Here is a 25,516-nt window from a genome sequence, read left to right as displayed (position 1 = left end):
TTGATTAATTCATTGTAACATTAAATTTTTCCAGCATCTCAAGTATAATAATGCTGATTTTTTGCTTTATTATACTGTGTTTTGGACATCAAACGACCGGCACCTACGTTGGCTTTATTTGTTGGGATGAACATTTTAAACTATACTATGTTATTTATTTGACCAAATAATCTTTTTTTTTTTGTGATCAACTTTTTTTTAATTATTATTTTTAGACAATAATAACACAGATACAAAACACACACACTGAATACACAGAACAACCCCCCCTGCCCCTCCATTGGGAGCTAAATTGACCAAATTATCTTAAATCTCTTTAAAAACTGCTTGCAGACTTTCCCCAGCTGTGTTGGACATATGTGAAACAACAACTCAGGAGAAAGTGCAATTCTGTGGAGATCCTCAGCTGGACATGTCTGAAGATGGCTTAAGTTACCTGGTCCATACATCGTTTCTCCTTTTGAGGCAATGAACTTACACACATTATAATGATGTGTGATATCATTTAGTTACACAGTGAACATATTTTTATTTATTATATTGGAGACACAAAATTAGGAGAAAGCTGCATTGCAGTTATTAATTATCCATGACCAGTCACATAGGAACAATTTATTTTCATGTTAATTACATAACTCTGCTCTTTTTTAATTACTTCTGAGGTTCTGTGTGCATTGATCAGCTAAGAGAAGAAAAGTCAGAGTCTGTCAAGTGTAGAACTCCTTGATGCAGGATAGGATCACTGCTGCAAGACTCAGTTCCATAGAGTTTGCTGCAGAAAATCTATCGGTCAGTCTTACACAGAAACACAATGAGAGCAGATGGTGCGTGTTTAAAAAGATGCAGGCATTATTGTTATTGGGTGCAGTGCCCTGCTGGGTTCTGGTGAACACGGGAGTCGTTACGTTGAAATTGTAGAATCTGCAGCTTGTTTGTGACTTTGGTCAAATTCTTGTTGTAATGTTACATCATCTGCCTCAATATTCAAAATTTGTATTGTTATAAACTCAAACGTTTTAAAGAATATTACCTGGATTGGCATTTCATTTTTTTGTTAATTTTAAGAGAATTTAGTTATCCAGGTATTATGCACATTCCTTAGTTGGCCAAATTTACCATTCCTCCTCTATTACTTCTTTGTAAGTCAAACTCTTCTCTGGTAATAAACTCTATATTATGAGTGCAATTCTGGACATGTGGCTCTATGCGTGGGCAGCGGGTAATGAGTCCCTCACCACACAAGAGAACTTCCCCCTGCCTGCATTAATTACGCAGGGATCCCTTGGACCCATTTAGCTAATTGCATATCTGGGCCTGCTACTTATCCATGAGAGCGGCAGAAGATAACAGACAGTTAGCGAGCCTCGGCCGGTCTGTGTTGTGCGGCTGAGCTGTGATGTTTGTTGGGATTTAGGCCCTTTAATCCTCCCGGTAACTGGAAAGCTGCAACATCATCCTGAGTTTTTTTACTGTGCATATATCACCCTGTTTCGAAGTAAGAGGAACATTTTCTGTGGCTAAGTGGTTTATAGCATTACATTTTTTTATGCGACAGTGTTCGGTTTCATTGATGCAGTTGTTGTGAAGCTGATGGAGGAGAGGGTTGCTGCTGATGTTGAGGGGAATGAAATGATCAGATTGTCCTTAACGCCACAGTTTCAAAGCCCCAAGGACGGGCTGGCAGAGACGGTTATCTCTCTGCAGAACGACTGCACAGTGCCAGTTGCCAGAATAATGTGCTCTAAAATTAAGTGATGATTTCTCAAGATCCAAATTTTGGATCAATGTCAGACGATAAAAAGCTTCGTTCAGGGGGAAACACATTTAAAAGCTTCCTCTTCCAAAGTTAATTTGAGGAAGGATTGCACTGAAAATTATATCAGTATGCAACTGGTTGGTGGTTTTAAATTGATTGAATTTTTATTTTTGAACAATGCCAGGCTAGCCATTTCCACCTGCCTCCAGTCTTCATGCTAAGCTGAGCTAAGCTGTCTGGCTATGAAGCCCCTTTCCCACTGCTATGGGAATGGACGAAGTCAGCATTTACTCTTTTATCAGAAGCATGACAACCTGTCGAACTAATTTCTTCTCTCTCTTTGTTTTGGTAGTCTCTATCCTCCCACTGCACATTTGATGACATTACGATGAACATTGATCTTCCAGGCGTTGGTGTGTAAATAGCCACGGATGTTTGTGCACTGAATATTTTATACATCTTGTCTCCTTCAGGATGTCTCTCTCCAGGGAGAAAAAACAAAGAGAAACCCCTCACATAAATTTTTAAAGCAACTAATCTTTTTTAGCGGGTTTAGCATCATTTAAAAAACCTGCGTGTAACTTCTAATTTGGTGTATAAAAAGTATTATCATGTATTTTGGGGGATTTTTAAAATGTTTTTATTGTAAGAATGAGTGTGTTTCCCAAAATGTAAATCTATTTCATTCTCTAAAGAGTTTTGGAAGGGAAAGTGGTTGGGAATGAGTAATGCTTTACTTTCAGTGAACAGCTGCCATTGGTCTTTGAGGTGGCCGACAGCAAAAACAACATAGCACCCAGCCCCCATTAGTTCTAGTGGAGCTGTGGAGTGCAAACAACTGCATGTGCGATAAATCACATTAATATAATGAATTTAAATGCATCCTATTACTTGATGGCTTCAATTTCTGTTTATTGTGCCAAACTGTTCCAATTTATTTCCTCAACACACACATCCGTCCCTCATGTACTGATGCACATGCCTTCAGTAAAATAATACGAGATGCTACTTTGACCTGTGTGTGATCCAGCTGTGTCTTCGTGGGGCAGATTTATTAAAGCTTCATTTTTGGGGCCGGGGTAAGGTGTTTCCCAGGCACCATATTGTCTGACGTGTCCCCACTCTGTCCTCCTCTGCATTGTGTGATTAATGAAACCGCAGGACGGACAAACAATGAAGTCTCCAGTGGCACATTGTGTTTCCAAAGATTGCCAGTGGCGATGTGCCCCTGTGCCCCACCTCTGAAAGGGAACCATGAACCTCATGTACTTTATTTCTCTTGCTCTGACAGATTTGACACAAGTTAATCCAACAAAATATGCCAAGATTAATTTTGGTTTTTAGGCACAAAGCTATGATTTGTGCATCTCCCTCAGCCCTAGGTGGTGTTGAATTGTGCTCAAAGCAATCGCCCGCAGGCTCAGACGGAAGAATTACAGGAATGCAAATGTCTTAAATTGTATTAGATAAGGTTTCTCTCCCGTCTAGTGGGTTTTGTGTAATTTGGGTTCTCAGGTTTGTTTACCTGGAGGCAAAAGACTCAGCATCTCCCTACTGTCACATTCTCATCAGTTCTTTCCAGGAATTCCTTTGTTGCTGTGTCCCTATTTGATATGTGAGAAAGTTTCCTTTGAATGTTCTGAGGTGGGTTCAGATAATGGTACAAGCCCCTGTTGTTTGTCACATTAATACATCTTTTTGCCATGGATTTTCTTGTGAAACAATTTGTAACCTTATTTATATAATTGCTATACAAACAAAGCTATTATAATTATATTAACTACTTGTCATTAAAGAGTATAAACAAAGTGGTACACTGACTTATAACAATACTTTTTAAACTACATCACATACATCTTGGCATTTTTCCGGTTTGAGCAAAGTGATTATTTTCAAATTGTCAATAGTCTATTAAAGTCTCCATCGGTAAATGTACCATTATGTATCTTCCGGGGTATCTATTGGCAGAAATGGAAATTATTATAGGGGCGGCACAGTGGTGCGGGTTCAAATCTCGGTTCAACGGGATCTTTCCACTTGTTTTTTGGAGTGAAGGTTCTCCAGGTACTCTGGTTTCCTCCCACAGTCCAAAGACATGAGCAGTTTGGGTTCAGGTTGATTAAAGACTCTAAATTGACCTGGTGCCTCTCTCCCGGTGTCAGCTGGGATTGGCTCCAGCTCCCCCTGTGCGACCCTCAAAGGATAAGCTGTACAGACAACAGACGGATTGAATTTAATATTAATGTTTTCATCAGAGAGAAACAAATAGAATCACGTTTTCTTACCTTGTACAAAGCTGATCAGAATGAGCCTTTCATGTCGACATGGCGGCACATCCTCATCCACAAAATCCACCATGTTGCACTAACATGTTTCTAGAGTCGCCCAACAAACCAATCGAGACGGGTCCTTTCACATCTTTATGTTACATGAAGGGCCACTGCAGGTTCTCCTACACCTGAGAGAGCAGCGTATTCAGTTGGTGGCAGTCTGTATCCTCACCATTAAATGCTACTCAATCCTATATATTTGTCCTTTAACCACAAAGTTTGCTTTTAATTTTAATGATAAAATACAATGTTCAAAATAAAAATTTGGTGAAAAAATATGATTTATATACATATATATTACATATGTATAATATTGCAGTAAGTTGCATTAAAACCAGATTTATAACTCTTGTGAAATAACAATATATTGTCTTGGGATGATGTAACAGCAACAACAACAATGACATTCAGCATTAATATGCAATCATTTTTTGTTAATTAACACACAGTCTTGTGACTAACAGCCCAGATGTCAGAATCACTCATACAAGCAGCCAGATGTGTGTTACAAAGCCTTTTGTGGCTCCTGAAGTAGCTGCGCACACTCTCAGATGGCTTCAAGGGATTTCAGCATTAGTTGGGGCCAAAGCCTACGAGTGTGAGGGGAAAAGGAACTGATAAGAGACATTTTTCCACTTAAATTAAGGACTACAATCAAATTATCACCTCTTCACATGGTGGATGTTCCTTTGCTCTCAATGGAAAAAAAGTATGGAAACAGAATTACAACCTGCTACGATTAGTGTCGATGTGTTCAGCCTTATTCGTCTGATCGTTGTTCTTTAATGACGTAACAGTAAATCAATGGAGTCTAACATTGTGACCTCCTCAATCTGAAACGTGAGTCATTGTGTGAATCAGTAGCCTCCAAGTAAGAAACCTAAAACCTTTTCCCGCTCCGGGCCAATGTCAGTGTCGATGACGCTCGAGGGACAGGTTGTTGCTGCTCGTGGCCCGAGCTGCAGCTGAGCTCGGAGGGAGGCAGATGAGGAAGCAGGTAATTGGAAGCTGGGTGGAGATCGTTAGCGACGATTTGTGGGGGGGGGTGCCAGTGTTTGCTTTCATCAGAATGCAGCTGTTTGGATTCGACCCTCTCATGTTTCATTGTTTGGAATTCTTTCGGGTGGATTAAGATGCTGCAGCCTTTCACTTGGCACCTTGAGAAAAATATATAATCCTATCACATCAGGGCTGTGTGTGACTACATCACTTCACCCGAGTGGGTTTTTTTTAGCACATCTTGTTGAGTGGGTTTGTGTGTGTTGATGTACCTGCTGTGTGTTGTTTCTCCTTTCGATGATCCAGCTTGAGTTTGTCTCACATTCGTCCAAATATCAGTCTGCAGCCCGTCAGTGGAGCTGCAGGGGCCCGTGTCATTAACTCTGGCTGCGTTCAGCCTGGACAGTCTAATAAGCCACACTGCCGGTTGTGAAATATTCTACTTGTCCTGATATTGATTATTCTGCTCCTGAATGTTTGGAAACTGCAGCAAAATGTCACACATACCAACCTGACTGCAAACTGTGCTACACTTTACCACACGAAGTGAAGTATCCTTTTGTGTTATAGATGTGGCCAATGGTGTCCTATAGTTTCTTAATATTTTCCCATATGATATTTAGGAGACAGTATTTTGAGTTCAATTATCAAATCAAAAGAGCCACAACTTAATTTACAAGTATTATCACGTTGATTTTGTATCTCAGTCATTAAATATCATTGATCTCAATCTCCTATATACTCTTTACATCTCTTTACATCTCTCTTCATAACAGAACATCACATTGTTGGCCCAGCCTAAACATGGCATACATATGAATTAGTTAAGGTTTAGAAGATGCTGTATTCTGGACAATGGAATGATGTATCAGGGAAATAATGCTTCACATTATTATTTATTATTATTATTAGGTCACATCAAGGTGTTCTCTGGTTCACTTAAAAAACTCAAGTTCAACCACCAGTTAAAAGTTAGAAACTGGCTTTTACTTTTTTCACTGCACATACTACATCATTTGACATGGAAACAAACTTCAGCATGTACTATGTGTAGAATTATTTATTCATGCAATCATAATACCATGTTTCAGTTTTAAATAATTTACATGTCTGTGTAGAAAAACAGTTTTTACATATTTAGTGGAGCGCTCTTGTGTCATGTGAGCTCAAGGCTGTTTTTCCACCACCTGCAATATCTTATTCTGTATACGACGACTGTGCTCTTTAAAAATTTGCATTCATCCACTTAAGCAGCTGTAATTGTCTCCCCTCTGAAGCCAGCTTCTCACTATTTTGCATATCTTAATTTTCTTTAGCCCTGAGTGTACATGTTATATGCTCACGTGCTGCCAAGTATGGCAAATATCTAAAAATACACTGCAGAGCATTTTGTGTGAGGACATGTCTACATAGTGCAGTGAATCAATCTCTTACTTATATCTAGAGGAAATGTTATTATTTCTGTTTATACATTTATACTTATTTGTACATTTATCTTATACATATCCACCATTTGTCTTTTCAGCTGTGAAGAACAGCAGACATAGAAGGCTTCATTTCCCTCTGCAATAAGGTAAGAAGCTAATAATGGAGACAGGAACATATCGGCTCTTAAATGCTCCGTTAGCACCGGACAGAACTGAGAAGGTCTTCGACTGGTGGTTTCACTGCAGAACTCTCCACTGGGAATAACTTCATCCATACGTGTGTGTATACTTTCAATACTACAGATTGTGTACACCTACACTTTAGCAGGAAAGAGGAGTAGCTGAAAAGTGTAAAGAGATGCAAAGGATTGTGCCGACACAGACTGGCAGCCCGTGAAATTGTCAGTATTTCCCACCTTAGGGAAATGAACATACATCATGTAAATATTCTTGTTAGTTGGGTGACATTATGCTGCTTGGAGACATGCTACATTGCATCAGTGTCAGCGGGGGGGGTGTAACTGTGTGCTACATGTTTGTCTTGGCAAGGCTTGTCATGATAAGGGTGTGCAGCTGCCAGGGAGGCGGAGTGTCAGAGAATCAAACCCAGGAACATTACTTCATCGTAACTTTCGTCCTGTTGCCTCGGTGCTTTTCTCTGCTGCTCTTAATCGCTGTAACAGCATCTCAGTTCGTTCTTGCATTTATGGTTTGATGTTTTTCTTCCCTTTTTTGGTGTTTATGATTCACTCTCTTTGAAGCAGTGTGTTGGACCTCTGTCATACATACTTCACCTGTGTAATTTATGAAATACAATCTTTGAGCTGTCAAAACGAAACCATCAACTGTATGTGAGTGTGTATGTGTGATCTTTCTTTTTTTCATTTGTTCATTTATTCGATAGGGACAGGGCTCATTATTCAACACATAAAATAACTGTAAATCAGCCAGAGTTGGCTGTATGAGCTCATTTTCATCTGCAACCTGAACAAATATAAAATGACCCATCTTATATTATGACAAATGTCCTTTGATAATTTGCATTCGTCATACATAGCACCTAAAACTAACTATGTACAAATCCACAATTAAACAAGTAAATAAATACATTTTAAAAATCAAACAATACAATGCACCTCTCAGATACAATACAAAGCCACAAATACACATGTAAAATAAATTATAATAAGCTGAGGACTACTGGGTCCTGACTTGTCCACTCGCCCAAACCATGACGCTATTATTCCTGAGGTCATGGTTAAGTTTAGGGATAAGGTTTTAGTTTGGCTGTCCACAATATAGTAATGTAGTGTCCTCACAAGAATAGCAGCACAAACTTGTGTTCTTGAATCCAGAATGAGCCAGACATACCTGGTTTAAAGCATCTCGTCAGGTGCTCTGTGTTGATACCATGTGGTCTCCACTGTGGATGCTAATTGCTTTCAGTGCTTTCATAATTAATGGAAGTCAGTGTTTGTATGTGTGTGTGGGGGGGGGTGCTCTCTCTGTTGACAGTATACAATAATGTACATTTTCAAGCTGACACCATCGAGTACTTTTCCTGGCAGCATGTGGTGTCCAGTCACTGTAACCAGGCTCTACTCCACAGATGAGATAATATTTACTATATTTTAGATTTCCAGAGTTAAATGAGTTGACTGATTTCACTCCACATCCAGATCTAAACCCATTAAGGCGTGCAGTGAGACTAAAGTTAATATATAAGACTACAGGTTAAAAAAAACGTGTGCTGTGCTCTTGGTTTCATGCGCTGGAATACATTTTAAGCTGTCGTAGAGAAAAAAAGTCTTTACTGCTCAACAACAGAGTTTCAGGCTTTGTTAACCTTTTATCTCCTTAATAACTTATGTTAAAGTCTTGATTTTTTAGTTTTTGTTTGCCGCTGTATGTGTCGTAACCCCAGCCTCAGCCAGCTGTCCACTGTGCACTCTGTTGACAAACCAGAGCTGTTTGCTCACGACTGTTTAGTCAAGCACGGACTGAGTTTTTCAAAAAGTGGTGGGACAAAACTCTGGAAGTAAATCTCGATTCAGTGTTGACAGTATAGAGCAACTTTTGTGTCATTCGTGGTTTTAAATGATTCTTTGGTGAAGAAAGTAGGATATTTTACTGGAAATGTTTTTATATACTTTTGTTCATGCTGCCTTCCCCATATTTTTGTCTTTTGTCTAATGAATGACCCATAGTTTACTTTAGAGGCATGTTTTAACTTGCCGCTTTACTTTTTATTTAGCATTTTGCTCCCTGGAGAGGAAGAGTGGAAGCAGTCTGAACTAACAGCAAAACAGACGTGTTATCGATGTGTATTTGTCTTTGTCAGACAAACTGTAGAACCTTGCAGTATTTTTTAATGTGCTAAAAATGCAATTGATTGTAATGATTGGACAGCAGCGAATTTAATTTTATTTACTGGCATGCATCTCTAGATCCAGTGGGTTTAATTTCTGTTTTTACATTTTACACATCTTGTCTGTTCTACTTGGTTTTACCTTGAGCTCTTCTTCTTGGAGTTTTTTTAACTTGGTGTAACGTCAGTCACTCTCATTCCACCTCCATCAATTAAGTGTATACAGACGCCCCAGTGAAAGGAAACAGCCTGGCTGTTTAACTGAAGGCAGAAATGTCTGTGCGTGCTGGAGGATAAAGAGGTCCATCTCTCGTCTCACCAGTCTATTGTTTAGACGTTCCTCACAGAGAGCGTGTTCCTTTGGATCAGAGCCAGTGCTGATCTCACTAAGGATCGACTCTGGGACACTACCCAGACTCAGTATCAGATTTGTGATCACTGGAACAGATTGTTGAACATTTACTTAAATATGAATATACTTGAAAAAATCACATAAAAATCACGCTTTAAATGACATGTGACAAAAATGTGACAGTTATTCATTAAAATGTCTAAAAATGACTGAACCTATATTTTGACTTGTCCAAAATACCTTTAACAATGTTCAAACCCAGAGAAATTACTAATTTTATTCAAGTTAATGGGGCGTTTTCATTCGGTTGCCTTTTAGTTTCACCACTTTACCTGTGGCCTTGTACATCGTTGGTATAACTTCCGGGGAAACAACACATGACGAAGAACACTGCTAGCCAGTCTGCTGTGGTCTATTCTCACTGTTCGTATTGGTTCCTCATAGTGGATCATTATTATTCATTACCGTTTGCTGCATAATGCGAATAAAAATGTATTACATTACCTCATCTGTGAACAATGGTGGTGAAGACAACAACTCCCATGATCCAACACGGCTTCACGGCATCAACAAGTTAGGTGGAAAGTTATTGGTTTGATTTGAAACTCCAACAACCTAAGTTACATACTTGAAGCGTACTGCACTATACAAAATGAATCATCCACTTTTGAATGCCAGATGTATGCCAGAACATTCCTGCATGTTATAGAGCATTTGGATCTGTACCACAGCATTAACACAGTGGTGACTGTATCTGCAGCAGTCACATCTGACCCTGCTCTCACAGATGGAATTATTCATCTGCAGTGATGTGTTGTATACCTGCAGTTAATAAAGGTCCATTAGAACTGATGACAACTGGTTGTGCTACTCGTGCAGCTGTCATGGGGACTGTTCATGGATGTTAAGAGGATGTGGTTTGTCAGTCAGTTGTTCCTGGAACTAGCTTGACTCTGCTGTACTTCATAAACAAGGAGGAGATGTCACATTTAAACAGTTTGTAGTTCTTCTAGAAGAAAGACAAACACTCTCTCTTATTATTACATCTTTTTTATTATTTTATTTTTCTTGGAAAATCATCTGAGAGTTTGTAGGAAGGAGTGTTACTGTATATCCAGGAGTCAAATCATGATGTGATGTGATAATGTGTCTAAGACGTATACATGTCTGAATAATGCAACTTAAGGTCATAATACTCCACAGGTCCTCGTTTGATGATTGCTTATTATGACCTCAGTCAGTGTCTTATTGTTTGACTCGGATTGATATCTGAATGTTGGTGTTCATGTAAACAATCAGAGGGAGTGACCCTCAGACATATGGTGTGACCAATCATTCAGTCTGTCAACTTGCTACTCATTTATTTCACTAGAGTTGTGGTCTCAGTGGATCTTACTAAGCTTGGAAAATGACTGGCCCCTGACAACATTTTACCCCCCGCCCTGACTCCTCCACACTATCGCTGCATTCCTTCCTCTCACACACATTTTACTGGGAAGCAGTGACTTGGAGTCGCTGCAGCAGCTGACTAACACAGTCGCAGTGAATCACCTGTTTTTTCGGGAAGAGCGGCTGTGCAGTCGGGAGGAGGGCCATGTAATCCCAACGTCAGCGCTGCCAAATACGCCTCGGTGTCCAGAAACACAGAGGCCTCCCCTGGCATTCAGATCAATGCGGCTGTCATGGGTCTCCCCTTTGGATCTTCTTCTCAAATGCCTCCTGTGTTTTCTCGGGATTGATTAAAACAGGCTCTTGAGTCCAATGAGTTGGCTGAAATGTTAGGTTTCTTATCAATATATTTCATAATTTCATACCAACTAATTCAAGGAGGTTTCATGCACTTATTTGTGTTTAACACTTGAATGATGATCCGAGAGGAGAGACCTCTGAAACGTGATCTGTCATTAGTCATTTCCTTTTTTCCCCCTTGGCCCTGCCGTCATGCTATCATGCTTCATTATGACGATACTTGCAGCAATGCAAATACTCAGCAGCACTGATGCCAACTAATAACACTACCCTCACTGCACTAACATGATCGCCATCTGATACTCACCCAAATAGTTTTTTATATCCAATAAGATTGACTCATACAGTATTTAAATCACAGATTGCTTCATAAGTCAATGGAATTATTATTGAGGAAATGGCTCTGACTTGACATCCAGAGTTGTCCTCTGCCTTCAACTAAACCAGACACCCCCACCAGACACACAGTCCCCCTAGAATACCCGTCAAAAGCAGACCAAGGCAGAGAGATTATGTGGACCTTACATGGCAGCTTTCATTGATTCCCATTCTTATGATTTGCCCATGAAACTTCAGGGCTCAGGAGTGTTTATGTGACATGGGTATAGATGAGCCAAAAACGTCCTGACCAGAAATAACCCTGTGAACTGAGTGACTGAGGGAGATATCTTTTCATGTATAAGTATTCACAATTGTTCTCAAGTACAGTAACCATTTTTTTTAGCATTCCCTGCAACACATTCCCTCAATAACCCACTCTTCACATCCTATTCTAGCAGCCAACATGTCTCTGTTTCCATCATATTTCAACAAGTTAAGTGAGGACACATTCTCTCAGACATCGGTTTATTTCTGCCTGTCTTTTTAGAATCACATGAGCAGCGAGTCACATTGAAGATTCAGTTGGCTCGGTGGTTTGGTTTGGGGACGGGTGGATATTACTCAATGCTCTTGAAATGTGTTTGAGCGTAATTTGAGAATACGGTTGTATTCCTGAACCCCACGGTTGGTACCTACTGGACCGAATCACAACACAGGTTTTGGTCCCTCATTTTGGTGCCTGATCTCTGTACATAAGTTGTCCTGCTTACAGGCAACATAAACACCACCACGTCCCAGTGAGAGCCTCTGAACTTTCTGTGGGTTTTCTCTGGGCCTCCCCTTGTAAAAACCCACCAGAATGCCCAAAGGAGCCAATGTGAGAAAACTGCAGGAGATCCTTTGGACAATTCACCGCCAGCAAGTGGGCTGATGACGTCTCTAACAAACGACTGATGCAAAAATGACAAAACAAAACCAATATCTCAGGGTGAAAATGCGATGCCTATAGCACATGAGCCGGCAGTGTGGGCGTCCCTTGCCCTGGTTGTAAAGAGACAGTTGCAGATGTGTTTGGGGCTGAAGCATTTTGCTGTATTGTGGCATCATTTATGTACTGGTATTGATTTAGCACCAGTATCTGATAAAACACAACAGATATCCAACCCTAGATGATCAGAGCTGTCACACTAGATGGAATTAAAGCACATCAGAGAGAAAGCATGTTGTCTACACTTGTCTGCATTGTCCTATGTGTGTTCCTATAATTTCATTGTACACCCTGTTCAATGACAATAAAGGCATTCTTCTTCTTCTTCTTCCACAGCACAAGATCCTAGAAAAAGTCAGCTGGCCCTTAATTCAGCAGTGCATTTCTGCTGCTGCAAGCTCACCCATGTCAGCATCTTGCAGCTCCACTGTACTAAAGTGAAACCAACCTTAACGTGGATTAATTACTGCACCAGATGTTAATTTAATAGTGTACAGTACACATTCCACATTATCAGCACTTGTTTGTATTAGAGAGACGATAAAGCAACAACAGCAGAGAGGAAAGCATTAAGTGATCCACTGGCTTCAGGCACAAGGGAAGGTTCAGCTTGGCTCAGTGGTATTGTCATGGTGGTTTCACTGTTGTTCACTAGTCGTGGATTGGATGAAGGGATGCTGTTGTGACAAGCAAAGACCAGAGTGTGGATGATTAAACCTTCAGAGGTGTTTGCATGTGGAGAGAATGTGTAGATACTTGTGTTTGAGCATCTTCTTATTGAGATGCAGTTGTGGCGTTGCTGCACAGTGAGGGTACAAATGTACAAAGTGAGAAACAATTCCTGGATCACACCCGGATCAGCAACAAACTTTAATGGCCTCTTCCCTGAGCCAAACCACACCCATCAAATGTCGTGGTAATACGTCTGGTAGTTCTGGTGTCATGCAGCTAAATATCAGACAAAGAAACCATGATGAAGACATAATCTCCTTGGCGGAGTTAATAAGTCATTTCACATGAGGGAATGATAAATGAATAAAAGATATTATTACTCCTTCCTTCTCTCGACCAGTTAAATTGGGTCTTTGTAGATTTAAGTTGGACCAGTGGCTGGTACCTCAGTTCATCTTTATCATTCTTTCAGTGTCATAGACAAACTTCTCTTGCAGCGTCTGAGTTTGTGGTTTGTTTTTATCTCTCATCTGTAGAGTCCAGACATAATTCTTATGTAGGTGGTAGAAGAACTTTGCCGTGTTTTAAGTCTGTTGTTGAGATCAGTTTGCGACATAATATGCAAAGTACAGTTTTCTTGTCTGTGTCAGACTTTTCATACCCAACCGAGTCCATGTGACAGATTTAGCCCTTCTTTTAAGTACATGCTTTCATGTTGGCTGGTTTGGAATTACCACATTTTGTTCCACCTGCACCAGCATTTGCTTTTGTTGCCTTCATGCAAATTTCCTGCCTGAATCCGTGCTGTGGGGAAGAACGCAAAGCAGCGTCCAACTGATGAAAAATATTGCTGTACATGGTGAAATAAACATAGAACATAATGAGAAACAATCAATGCTTTTCTATGGCCAGAGGCAACAAGTTACATTTAGTTTGGATCAACAACAATGAACACTGGTAATCCTGAAGTTGTTGGAAAACATTTGTATGCAAACAAATAATCAAATGAATACCCTTCAGGTTTCTTCGTTAGTAGTTATGCTCTCATGACAGATGGAGTTTATTTGGAGTTGGAGTGACATACTTATTTATCATTGTAGGTTCATCAATACTCAATACTCAATAGTCAATATGCATAATCAATACACCACTGTATAATGGACTGACAGGAGGTGATACACGTGTTCGTGTGTTAAATGTGTCCACTCTGGTTTTGGGAACTACAAACCCAACTAAAAGAGTTCAGCTAACCTTCACTTTAGAGGGAACATTTGGTCTCATTGAGCTGTCGAGACTTTACACTTCATCATCAGTCGTAAACATTGAACTATTTGACTCTTTTTCTTTTAATTTTTGTGGTAAAATGAGTTTTCCCTGCCTTTTATAAAATACATCAGATATTGGTAAGGTCACAGCCAGCCTCTGTAACCATGGCAACCTGGGTTTGAGTGCATCCTCAAGTTGCAATAGATTTGTCAGAGTAATGAGGGGTAAAGGTTGAATCCATATTGTAAATGGAAAAGAAAAAAAGTTGTTGTCTAAAAGAGAAAACTGAAATGTGGAATTGAGTGATGGTTGTAATATGGGTGTTGCTTATAAATGCTTTGTCACTGCTGTTTACAAGTGGCCATTAAAGTTGATATCTGTCTAATGAATTGTGCACAAGGATAAGGGTGAGGGTGGTTTGGCTTCAGGGTTCATCTACACGAAAACAATTGAAACTTTTAAGACTTTTGAAAAAGCTGTGGGCCCCATTTTAGTTTGAAAACTCCAGGGTTGTGTGGGCAGAATCTTAGACAATTGGACATGATGAGTGCTTCTTATCAGTCATGACTTGCTTGCTGTGAATATAAGGGTTGCTAACACTTATTGTCAGTCACAGTTACACCTCGTCATCGGTCCAAGAAAAGACATCCCATCTCTAACTTTTCATCATAGCTGTTTCTTTGTTTTCTATATAGGCAACCAATTGCACAAAGACAATCGGCTTCTTGTTTACATTAGTACACAAGCTAAAATGCAGTATTGAAACTGAAATGTGTGCTTGTACTTTTTATTTTGTTGCACGGACAATTTTCCTGTGCTCCAGACAACGACACATCAGCTCTTGGTTGCAGGAGTGCATGAAACTGGTTAAAGTAACTGCCCATACAGGAATCTCAAATCTCAAAGTACCACTAACACACAACAAAGGGCGGGACATTTTCATTTGTCAACAAAATATCTGAGTGCGCAGTTTGAGCACAAGCAGAGGAAATCTAAGCAGATTTCCCTGGTCCATCCCGCTCATGGTTAGGATTCTTGTAAACACTTATCTGAGCTTGAGCAGTTCTCCCAAGTTATGCCTCCTTTAATGGACGCATAAAAACACAACAACAAGGTAATAACAATGAATTATCACACTTTCATGTGGCTGTGCATCATATTAAGTCAAATGAGGTCTCACCAAGAAGCTCTGTGTTAGATAAGAGCGAGTGTAGCTGTTTGTCTCCTCTTCTCTGTATGAAACCCAACACCTGTGTTGGTGCTGCCGCCAACAGAGATGCATCACCTGCCTGCCTCCTCGGTTAGCCAGTGTCTCTTTCTCTCTCACAAACTCATATATATATTTATATGCAAGAACAGACAGGCAGTGATTAGATGTGTAATTTCTGTCACTCACACCACCAACCAGGTGGTGTAGTCTCTTGTGTTGTGCATATTGTGTGTCATGTGTGTCAGATCCATTTTGTGCTACAGTGAAGAGCAATTCAACTCTTCTTCCATTTTTTAGCTGTAGTTGTATTTCCTGCTCTGTGTTAGTTGCAGTAAAAAAAACGCAGTAGTTCATCATCATGCACTTGAATAGTTTTATTCTAGTCCCCACTCTGGGTTTATGGATTAAAACATTCAAAATCTGACTTGTAGAAATATTATTTATTAATTCATATATTATTTATTCTGTCCAAACAAGCATTTATCAAGTTTCTTGTAGGTTGAAAATGGCTATAAAGGTGGAATTACTCTGTAATGATCAATATTTTTTCTCTGATACCAACAGACAAATTCATCACAGGTCATGTGGAACTCAATCATAATAATAATATTAACTCATTTACATGTATTCCCAAATGAACCCCTGTAGTGTCTTCTCTGTGACAGATGTGAGAGGTTTACACATTCAATCAGTCTGCTTTCATTTACACAGAGAAATTATTAGAAGGAAAGAAAGTAATTGGACATGAGCCTGTGTGAACTCTGAGCAGCATCCTGAGCAGGAGCAGGGTGTCGCTGACCGGCTCATATGCACTTAGAGGAGGTGGTGATATCACTCAGCTCATCACCCGCTGTTTTCTTGTGGCTCTGGTATCACAAATTCACTCTTAACGCCCTGGCCGACGCTGCCGCCTCGTCTGGTCTGCTGGATGATGATGGGTTTGATTTCTGCCTGATGAACTGACAGAGGGAGTCTTGAATGTTTCATCTACAGGCTGTTTACAGGGATATGACAACAGCTGTGGTACAAACTGGTTTATTTACAGCTGAGGTTGTTTTTTTGTATTGCATTTATTTAAACTTGAGTTTAGATTCACTTTGAGGTAGTTCCCAGCAGCTCTCCCTGTCTCTTGAGGTCATACGTGATGTCAGGGTGACAGCCGCTGTCAAATGATGAGGTTACATTTTCGTGCACGTGTCACTCAGGAAGAATATACTTTTAACTGCAGGTCTGACAGATCTCTGGAGGCAACCAGCTGCTGAATTAATGCTACTTAGAACTAAAAGTCAACAGATGAACTCCACATCCCTGTGTTAGCCCAGTTTGGGCCTGGTGTTGAAAGTAGGCTGCCGACATGCTCTGGCCAAATATTGAATATGATCCCCGTTCCAGAATCCCCTCTGGGATTGGCCTGTTCGACTTGTGAACTGTTCTGCTTTTGGATTAGAGGACATGTTACTGTAATAGGGCCTGGGCATTCCCAGAAGGCACTGCTCTGCCTCATTGATCTATTGAACAATAGCTACATGTTCCAGTGCTTGCTCTCATTTTCCTTTTTATCTGGTGAGCTTTTGTCTGACTCTAAGGCTGGCAGTTTTCTCTAAATGAAATCGACTCCTGTGTGTGTGCACTGAGGGAAAATATAACCTGCTTTCCTCTCGTTTTGGTGTTCGCTGCCTTGTGTCCCCCTTTGCTGTGATGTCTGTGTTTATGCATCTATGTCAAAGCTTGTGTCTCTGAGTTACTGAATCAAACACTCCAAAGCTTAACACACTAAGCCTCTGTGATAACTGTGCGTATCAGACAAAGTTGTATCTACTCTTTAAGGCTCTCGGCGGTGGGAAAACAAATAGACGCTCTCGGTTCTGCAGGTGCAGTTTTCCTTCGGTGACTCTGACCTCCACCAATATGACACATCCAGGGCCGCCTCACTTATGCTCCAGGCAACTCTGTTGTGAAAGACGAGTACAAGAACAGTATCGGCTTTCCCAGTGACCTCAACTCCTCAGTGTCTTTTGAAGCAAGTAGATGTACATCTTCAGTGTGTGCTTTTCTACTGGGCCAAGATGATACAAGGCTAAAAAAGACCTTTGGGGCTGAGCAGCTTCAATACAGCTGATTTTTTCTGAAACGCTTTTTCTTCAATTTACGTGGCAAGATCTGAATTGTGGTGCTATGAGCCTATGTATCCTGTGTCCTGTTCATATTCATAAGGGAATCCCAAATTAGAACATTTAAGGAATTGTTTAGTTATTTTACAAAAATATGAATTAATATACAAGAAACTAACAATAGCTTGTTATTCAATTTTAAGTTCAAATGTTACATTAAATCATTAGTTGGACAAACACACGATTAACAGCTATGGTGGCAGTTCTGTGAGGTTATACTTGGATATGCTGGTGCTTTGAGCTAAATGCTAATGCATTCATGCTACTATTGTTGTTCACCAACGTAGTTGAACGTATTTGTTATAGCCTTTGCTAAATATCACTATATATTACATGAGTGGAGTTTAGGCAGTGGGAAAAGCTTTTAGCTTGGTTGGTAGTTGGTCTTATTCCAAAGGGGATGTGGAGGTTAAAGCTATGACATACTCATCCTCTGGGGTTGAAAAATAAGCATATCAGGTTTCAGGGCAATACATCCACAGCTGCTGAAATATTTCAATAGCAACCAAAATGTCATCCAGCTGGTGGTGTAACAGAAACGTTAGGGGATTGCCAAAGTTGTCACGATTCATCCTCTGGTGACCATTAACTTGTGTATACAGTAATGATTGACTATCCATCCAGTAGATATCAAGTTATTTCACTGATTACATGAAACGTTTGGCCTGCCGGGGGCGCTACAGATTAATTCAGAGGACAAGTTCGGGACATGATATGTATCTAGTACATTAGGTGACAGTCCATCGAGATGTTGTCAAGATATTTCACTCACCACAAATATCAACCTCGTTCAGTGCAACTAGATTTCATCTTCTGGAAACCATGCATCTATGAGCGAAATGAATGATTTACTGAAGGTGAGTCCACTATGATGAAGCCCTGATTGAGTTGCTGCTGCTGTTGGTGTGAACCACATGAGAAGTGTTGGCTTACAGCAGAGTGGTACTGTTGACTTCTCTTTGTTATGTGAGCGTGCAGTAGATCAGAGGAGTGTAGGTGTAACTGGTGCAGTTGGGTTTAAAGTCAGGAGGAGGAGTGATTTATAGCTCATGTATTACAGTGTGGGAGCGTACAGTGTATTAATGATTTATATTTCTTTCTCTTATTCTCTGCGTTTTATTTGTTTATGGCTCTGTGTCTTTAATGTGTGAGACAACTGAGTTATTTTTCTCTTCTTCAGGGTTTTTACATTTGTTAAATTTTCTAATTTTGCTCATAGCAACTCCTAACAGAGGATGGCTGAAAATGGATGATGTTGTGGAGGACTATCTCCTCTCCCTCTCGAGGCAGGAGTGAGCCTTGTGGAGCAAAGCTGAAAGGCAGCAATCAGACAGATAAAGCCACAGACTGACAACATCCTGGTGCAGCAGGTGGATGAATTGTACTCTTACATAAAGCAGTCAGGCAGGTAAATAAAGCATGCAGGCAAACAGACAGGGCCTGCAACCAGATGGATTTACCAGCAGGGAGGGACATGAAGACCAGAGTGATGTAGCAGGCTGCTGTAGAGGAGCATACGCAGCTCCTTGTGCCTCTCTGTCTGTGATTTTATCAACTTGTTAGTCTCAATTGAACCGAATAGATTTGAGCTAATAAAATGTCCATTCCAGGATTGGCTAATGCTGCCAGTTTTTACCTGTTAACATGATTACACAAACCTATAGAAACGATTTTTATTGAAATGTAGTGGAAGGGTGGGGTATGGTTCAAGTCATTACATTTTGGGACAGATTCAATTATAGATTTATTTATTGATGAAATAAAATTATAAAAAAAAGAACTATTTAAAGGAACTGAATTAGCAAAGTTATAGGAAAAAAGCAATTCCAGAGGACTGTCGTGCCTCTGCAGAGGTATGCACTGAACTGAATTCTAGTTTATCATATTTACTCATATTTTTCAATGGCACGTTTTCCTCTTGATTGATGCAAAAGTGTTGTTTTGATTTCATGTGTGTGTGTGTGATCATGTCAAAATAGTCCCTGAGAGACCTACTGTAGCAGGAACTACTACTTTTGGTATTTATTTGTCCATCTGTCTCTCTGTCTGGCACTGGAAGTGTGATTCGATTGCAGTCTGATGAGATGTTTGTCTCATATTAGAAAAGTGGTAATGTTTGGTATCAGATGCCTTTTTCAGTTTTGATGGAATCTCTCCCTTGTTTTAATAAATGATGAAGTGATTTATCTAAGAAAAGTTTGAAATTAAACTAGTTTTAGTTTGTGTGTAACAATTTTTCATTAAAATGCCAAAAAAAAGACAATACATGTGTTATCTATTTCATTGACTTGTTCACTTGCATTATTCAAAATGTTTCCAACAATGTTCAGACTCAAAGAAATCCCAAATCTTATTCAAGGTAACGGGACGCTTCGTTTTGGTCGCCTTTTTGATCGATTCAAATTTATCACTTGCTTTTCCAATCTCTGCTATAACTGCTAGGCAAATGACATATGGCGAAGAAAAATCTCAATGGTAGCCAGGTAGCCAGTTGGCTGTTTTTTCTTTCCAAAGTTTGTATTGGCCATTTGTAATGGATCACGATTATCCATTGCCATTTTCTGCATAACGTGAATAAAACCTATACACGCTGCTTCATAACATCATCAAACAAGGTTATTTGTTATTGTTTTGATTTAGACACCCCTAGTGGTTGAAGTTACGTACATTTGTACCTGTGTCATTTTTTTTCATTTGGCTAATTGAATCAATATAAGTGTTTATAAAAAAAAAATCAGTGTCTTACTGCTGTTAGTTTGACCTCTGACCCTGCAGCAACTCCGATGGTAACAGACACATGCTCTGCTGCACTTGTCTGTTACCAAACCCGCATTGATGCAGTTATTAGAGCTGCACAGTCGGCTGTACAACCTGTTGATCACATCCTTATTGTTTCCAGTGAGAGGCTCACATGGATGTGATGGAGGTACGTGGTTTCACTAAACAAGTCAGAAATTCATTAAACTGGAGCACTGAAGTGTCAACCCGCTGGTTTCACATTACAAATGCAATTACAGTGAAATGAAAAGGCACCTTGGGGTGCGGTGGATTTCAGCGATGCTGGTCACATTACAGATGGTGAACCATGTTGTAGCGTTATGTTAAAATCAATAAAGAGTGATTTCTGTGTTTGCAGTTATTACACAGCCATATTTTAGCTTTCTCCACAGTTCATGTTCTGTGGCCGAGCTGCGCCTGCTGGTGGTTCCACTGATAATCAGTTCATCATATTATAATGAGTTTATCTTGCTCTGCCCTCATTGCTTCCTCTTATCTCTTTCCTTCTTCCTGCTGATTGTCTGACCATTAATCAGGCTTGTAGAGGCCCAGGTGGCAGCCATTACAGTCTTAAAGATGAATATCACATTATTTACTGTGGCTTTGCTCCGTTTGTTTATGGAGGTGAACAAACATCGGAGGCTACGGCTGGGAAATAAAACAGTATCAAAAATGATTGCAATGTAATTTGCATCAATAGCAATGCAACAAAGGTCCATCATATATTAATGCAATCGTTATGTAAGCACAGCGAGAAGGTAACACATTATTGATCTGCCTTGGATGTGTAAATGACTAGCATTTCTCATGCTGACTAATTAAGATAACAAAATGGTATCTTTAGTAGACTAATTGCGCTCATTCCTAATTCAAACCTTTATTTTTAAGGCCACTTGGGGGCAGCAGAATAAGTAGCGAATGCAACATATCCTCACCTTTAAGTTGATATTGTAAACTTACACGTCTTACACGGCTAAAATCAGTCTTTAAGCTTAAGAGATAATAATGTGGCATTGTCTTTATAATTATCGATACTGACTGATATTATTTTTATCTTGATAGAATTACAATAACGCCCAGGCCTAACCGAGGCTCTGGTCTGTGATAGAATCAAAACAGGAAAAGGTGGGTGTGGGGGAACTATATATTGTAGACTATGAAACCGATGCAGATGCTTTGTGGATTCATAAAACTCAAACTAGAATGTGTAGTTTTTCAAACCGTTCATATACTTGTAAATCACCCTCAAGCCTCTGTCACTACAAAGGTGCTTTTTTTTGGTCCTTGAATGTTTTGTCTGTCGTGATTTTTCCTTTAAAGAGAAAACTTTCATTCTGACAAATTTAGGCTTCCTGAGGCATGATCGCTAGAGTAACCGCTCCAACTGTAACTGATGTAAGATGGTGCCTGCCCTTTAAGTTGTGTTGGGATCTGACGGTGTGAATTACAGCCTATCGTAAGTGAAGTGTTTTGGCTTTAGTTCAACCCTGCATCAGCAGGAGGTTTGTGGAAGTGCTTCACTGATTGAGACGGAGCCCGGAGCAATAACTGAGAAATGTTCAGGCTGCGATGAAGAGCAGTGCACTAATGGAGGCAGTTATTAAACCCTAAATAAGATCAGAGATGTATTTCAAAATGGTGATGATCTGCTTCACATTCTTGCAAGGCTGCCTGAATGGTCATTTATAGTTTTGAAAATTGTATTCAAACAAGTGTTTCATTGTAGAGGTGGCTGCCAAGAGAACACCTAGTGTATTATTACCAGTGTTGGCTGCAGGAGGAGTTTCAGCACGGTGTGCCAGTCAAACACCTTCACTCCTGTATGTGAACACATCTCACATGGGAAACAGATTCTGAATGTCTGAGTCAGGGTCAGAAGCCAGCGGAGCAGATGAGGGGCTGCCTGTGTACTTCAGCCATGGCCTGCACTGACCCCTGACCTTTGACTCCCCCCCGGCATAGAGGAGACCTGTGTTTCCATTGGTCCCAGACAGGAGGGGCTCTGTTGGGGAGCTCAGAGCTGTCTTCTCCTTCTTTTCCCTTTTTTTTAGTCTCGGTGAATCACTGCACTGTTTTTATTTGCATTTGAACTAGGGGTGTCCCTAATCTCTAGTTTCCTTATTGATTAAAGTGAAACTCAAATTTAGACTGCTAAACTGTAGGAAGTAGGAAAACAATCAGACAACAGAGTTAGCCTGATGTAGGCAGACCAGTTTGCATTGGGGCTGTGAAGTTGCTTCTCATTGGTTTTATTTAAGATATACGGAAAATGTGTAAACTAAAATTGTAAACAGTTTAACTGGGATCGCAGTCTACGAGTAAATTATGTTTTGGTCTGCCAATTTATTACTTAAATTTTCTAGATCAAAACACTGACGAGCTGCACTGGTTTTATGAGATGTCATATCTGTTGCACCGTGCTGGTTTACAACATCTACTGCTGTTAGTGTTGAGCAGCTAAATTGGGTTTTAAAGCTTTTTCACTGAAAAACAGCTGCCAGCTACAGCAACAAAAGACACCACAGGGGTGAGAGTGAACAAAAACAGTTAATTAAGGTCCGGACAGTTGAACAATGAGCTGAAACTCACCGTAAAGCTTCATAAAGCTGAGGGCAGCAGCAGACTCATTATTCTCTGTAGGCTCATCTCTACCAGTTCAGCTTTTCATTCTGTCACGCTATTTTCATATTGTCATTTGATTCATTGTCATTAAAGTAATATAGCGTGTTGATTATAGCTTATTTCTGTTTTGAGGAAGCAGACTGACGGCTCAACAGGTTTTTTCCAGTGTATTGTTAATTAAGGATATAGTTTGATGAACTTTATATATGGTAAGAAAATGTGAACCATGCGTGTAGATCTACAAACTGAAAATGTTTTATTGAATATGTGGGGATTATAATGTAGCGATCGTTGAGCTGGTCGCTCTGATTGCACAGCATGTGTGCAAAGGCTAATAGTCTCAGTACAATTGTTTCCACAATAATATTTGTTCAGGTTCTTGTTGATGTTTTTTGTCATTGGTGAAGTTACAGATTAGAGGTCTGATGTTTAAGCAGTGCTTTGTTTTTTTTACCATGGCTTCATGTGAGTTACCACTCTGCTTCCAGTTGCTGTGGTTTTTCTTTTTACTTTATTTTTTGTTTAACCTTTGAAAGAGTTTTTTTGTCCCCAGAATGGACCAGATGGGCTGTTTTTAAAAAAAGTGATACATTTCTTGTGCGCTCGTTTTGTTTTATGAAGCTTAAGAATAGCTTCGCTGTGCACAATCGATCCCTTTCTTCACATTCATAAAAAACAACATTGATAATGACGTATGCATGTTTATGTGTGCACGTGTAAATGAAAAGAGTTTTTAGGATGTGTTGAAAATCAAAAGATTAAAGTTACTAGAGATGTAACATTTCATTTATTGAATTTAAAAAACAATAATGAGCAAATGTGTGTCCGTGTTGTAATCTGGCTCATTTACCACAGTCTATGAGTTTCATCACTGTGCTCATGTTTTAGACCATACGGCGTTCAATAAACTCAACCTCCTCTGTCTGTCCCTTTGTTTGTGCAGGTGTAGCCGCAGCTCCCGCCCACACCGCCTGCCAAGATGGTGGTGTTGTCGCTGAAAATCTGCGTTCGCCAATGCAATGTGGTGAAAACCATGCAGTTTGAGCCCTCCACAGCCGTCTACGATGCCTGTAGGATCATCAGAGAGAGAGTCCCAGAGGCTCAGTCCGGACAGGGTAAGACTGATGTAAAAATGGAGAAGAAGGACAGGACTGGGTGTAAACTGAAGAAGAAACAGGGAGGCAGGATGCTGGAGATAGAGATATAGGATTACATCTAAATGCAGATGCCTCCTGTTCGTGGACCTGAGTTTACAGCTAATTTGCTCTGGGATCGATCAGGAGATGCGCAGATGGAGACGTAACTTCTCCTGGCTGAGAAGAGATGTTGTTTGTCATACCTCAGTCATGTGGTTAACATTTCATCACAACAAATCCAGTCGCCTGCTGCTTGTTGATACAAGACAGTTCTGGGATTTAATTTGGAATCGGAAGATGAATAAATTAAGAAAGTCTTGTTTTTAATTTGCCCCTGAACCTTGCTTTTTAGTGCCTGTCACAACACATCCCCTTCTGTCTTTTTTTCTGATGCTGTGTAATAAAGTCACAGTCAGATTACGCAGTATTTCGTCTTTAGAGATGACTGTGAGTGTGACTCAGGTGGGAGTCGAAACTGTTTCTCTCTGATCAATCAAACCGTGCCATCTTTAACGACTTGTGTAACATACATACAGGAGGTGATTGTAAGAACGTGGCAGGGTGTGACTTTACCTCCTCCACCATTATCACCCCCCTTTTGATTCACCAGCGCTTCATGCTTCTATTGATCAACATCTCAAATCACAGTACAAGTTGTCAAAGTAGATGAGAAATGGTAAAAAAATCAAATTTGAAGATGGTTCACAGAGTCCTTTCCATTGTGATCCTTTCATATATACCTGGGTGTTCACTTAGGCTACATGCTGCATTTTTGTTTGAAAACGTAGCATGGAGCCGATATTTTGTCGTCTGATCCTCACACATTGAATAACTTCCACCACCATAGTGTCTTCATTTCCGACATGTCTCCTCTCTGCTCCAGCTTCAGACTACGGTCTGTTTCTGTCTGATGAAGACCCCAGGAAAGGAATCTGGCTGGAGTCTGGAAGGACACTGGACTACTACATGCTCCGCAACGGGGTAAATACTTCAACCTATGTATCCCACACACTCAAACAACCTATGAATGACTGTTGCCATGGAGCGATTGTTTACCCAGAGCTGTGGCAGAGGTTAACGTGAGTGCCGTGAAGAATCATACAGAAACACACACACACACACAGTTACCTTGGGAGTTGTGTGTGATTGAAACCCTGGAGAAACATGTGTGAATAACACTTACCTGGACAAACTCATCAACAGCACACCCTGATCATTGAACTGTCTTGAACACACACGCACGTAGGCACACTCCCACACGTGCACATCATTTCGCTCAGATTATGTGCGTTTATGTTACTGTTGTGTTATTTTCTAACTTTTAATGCCTGAATCCAGACTTTCTAATTGCAAACTGCTGATTGATGAGGT

The 25,516-nt window shown here is 40.2% G+C and overlaps 1 protein-coding gene across 4 annotated transcripts in view; it reads left to right on the top strand.

Moving 5' to 3' along the window:
- tln2a (talin 2a) overlaps positions 1–25,516 on the top strand; it is an 89,139-nt gene that overhangs the window by 16,748 nt on the left and 46,875 nt on the right. For 3 of the 4 annotated variants that reach the window (XM_020080054.2, XM_069521659.1, XM_069521675.1), the window contains exons 2-4: positions 6,611–6,658; positions 23,953–24,124; positions 25,029–25,126. In XM_020080054.2, the coding sequence (XP_019935613.1) occupies positions 23,989–24,124; positions 25,029–25,126 (234 nt within the window). In that variant the 5' untranslated portion in view covers positions 6,611–6,658; positions 23,953–23,988. The remainder of the gene's footprint in view (positions 1–6,610; positions 6,659–23,952; positions 24,125–25,028; positions 25,127–25,516) is intronic. The other variant, XM_069521668.1, reaches the window with a different exon arrangement.

The sequence above is a fragment of the Paralichthys olivaceus genome, chromosome 1, assembly GCF_024713975.1.
Source record: "Paralichthys olivaceus isolate ysfri-2021 chromosome 1, ASM2471397v2, whole genome shotgun sequence".
Taxonomy (NCBI): domain Eukaryota; kingdom Metazoa; phylum Chordata; class Actinopteri; order Pleuronectiformes; family Paralichthyidae; genus Paralichthys; species Paralichthys olivaceus.
The sequence above is the reverse complement of the archived record's forward strand: the minus strand, read 5'-3'. Positions and strand labels throughout refer to the sequence as shown.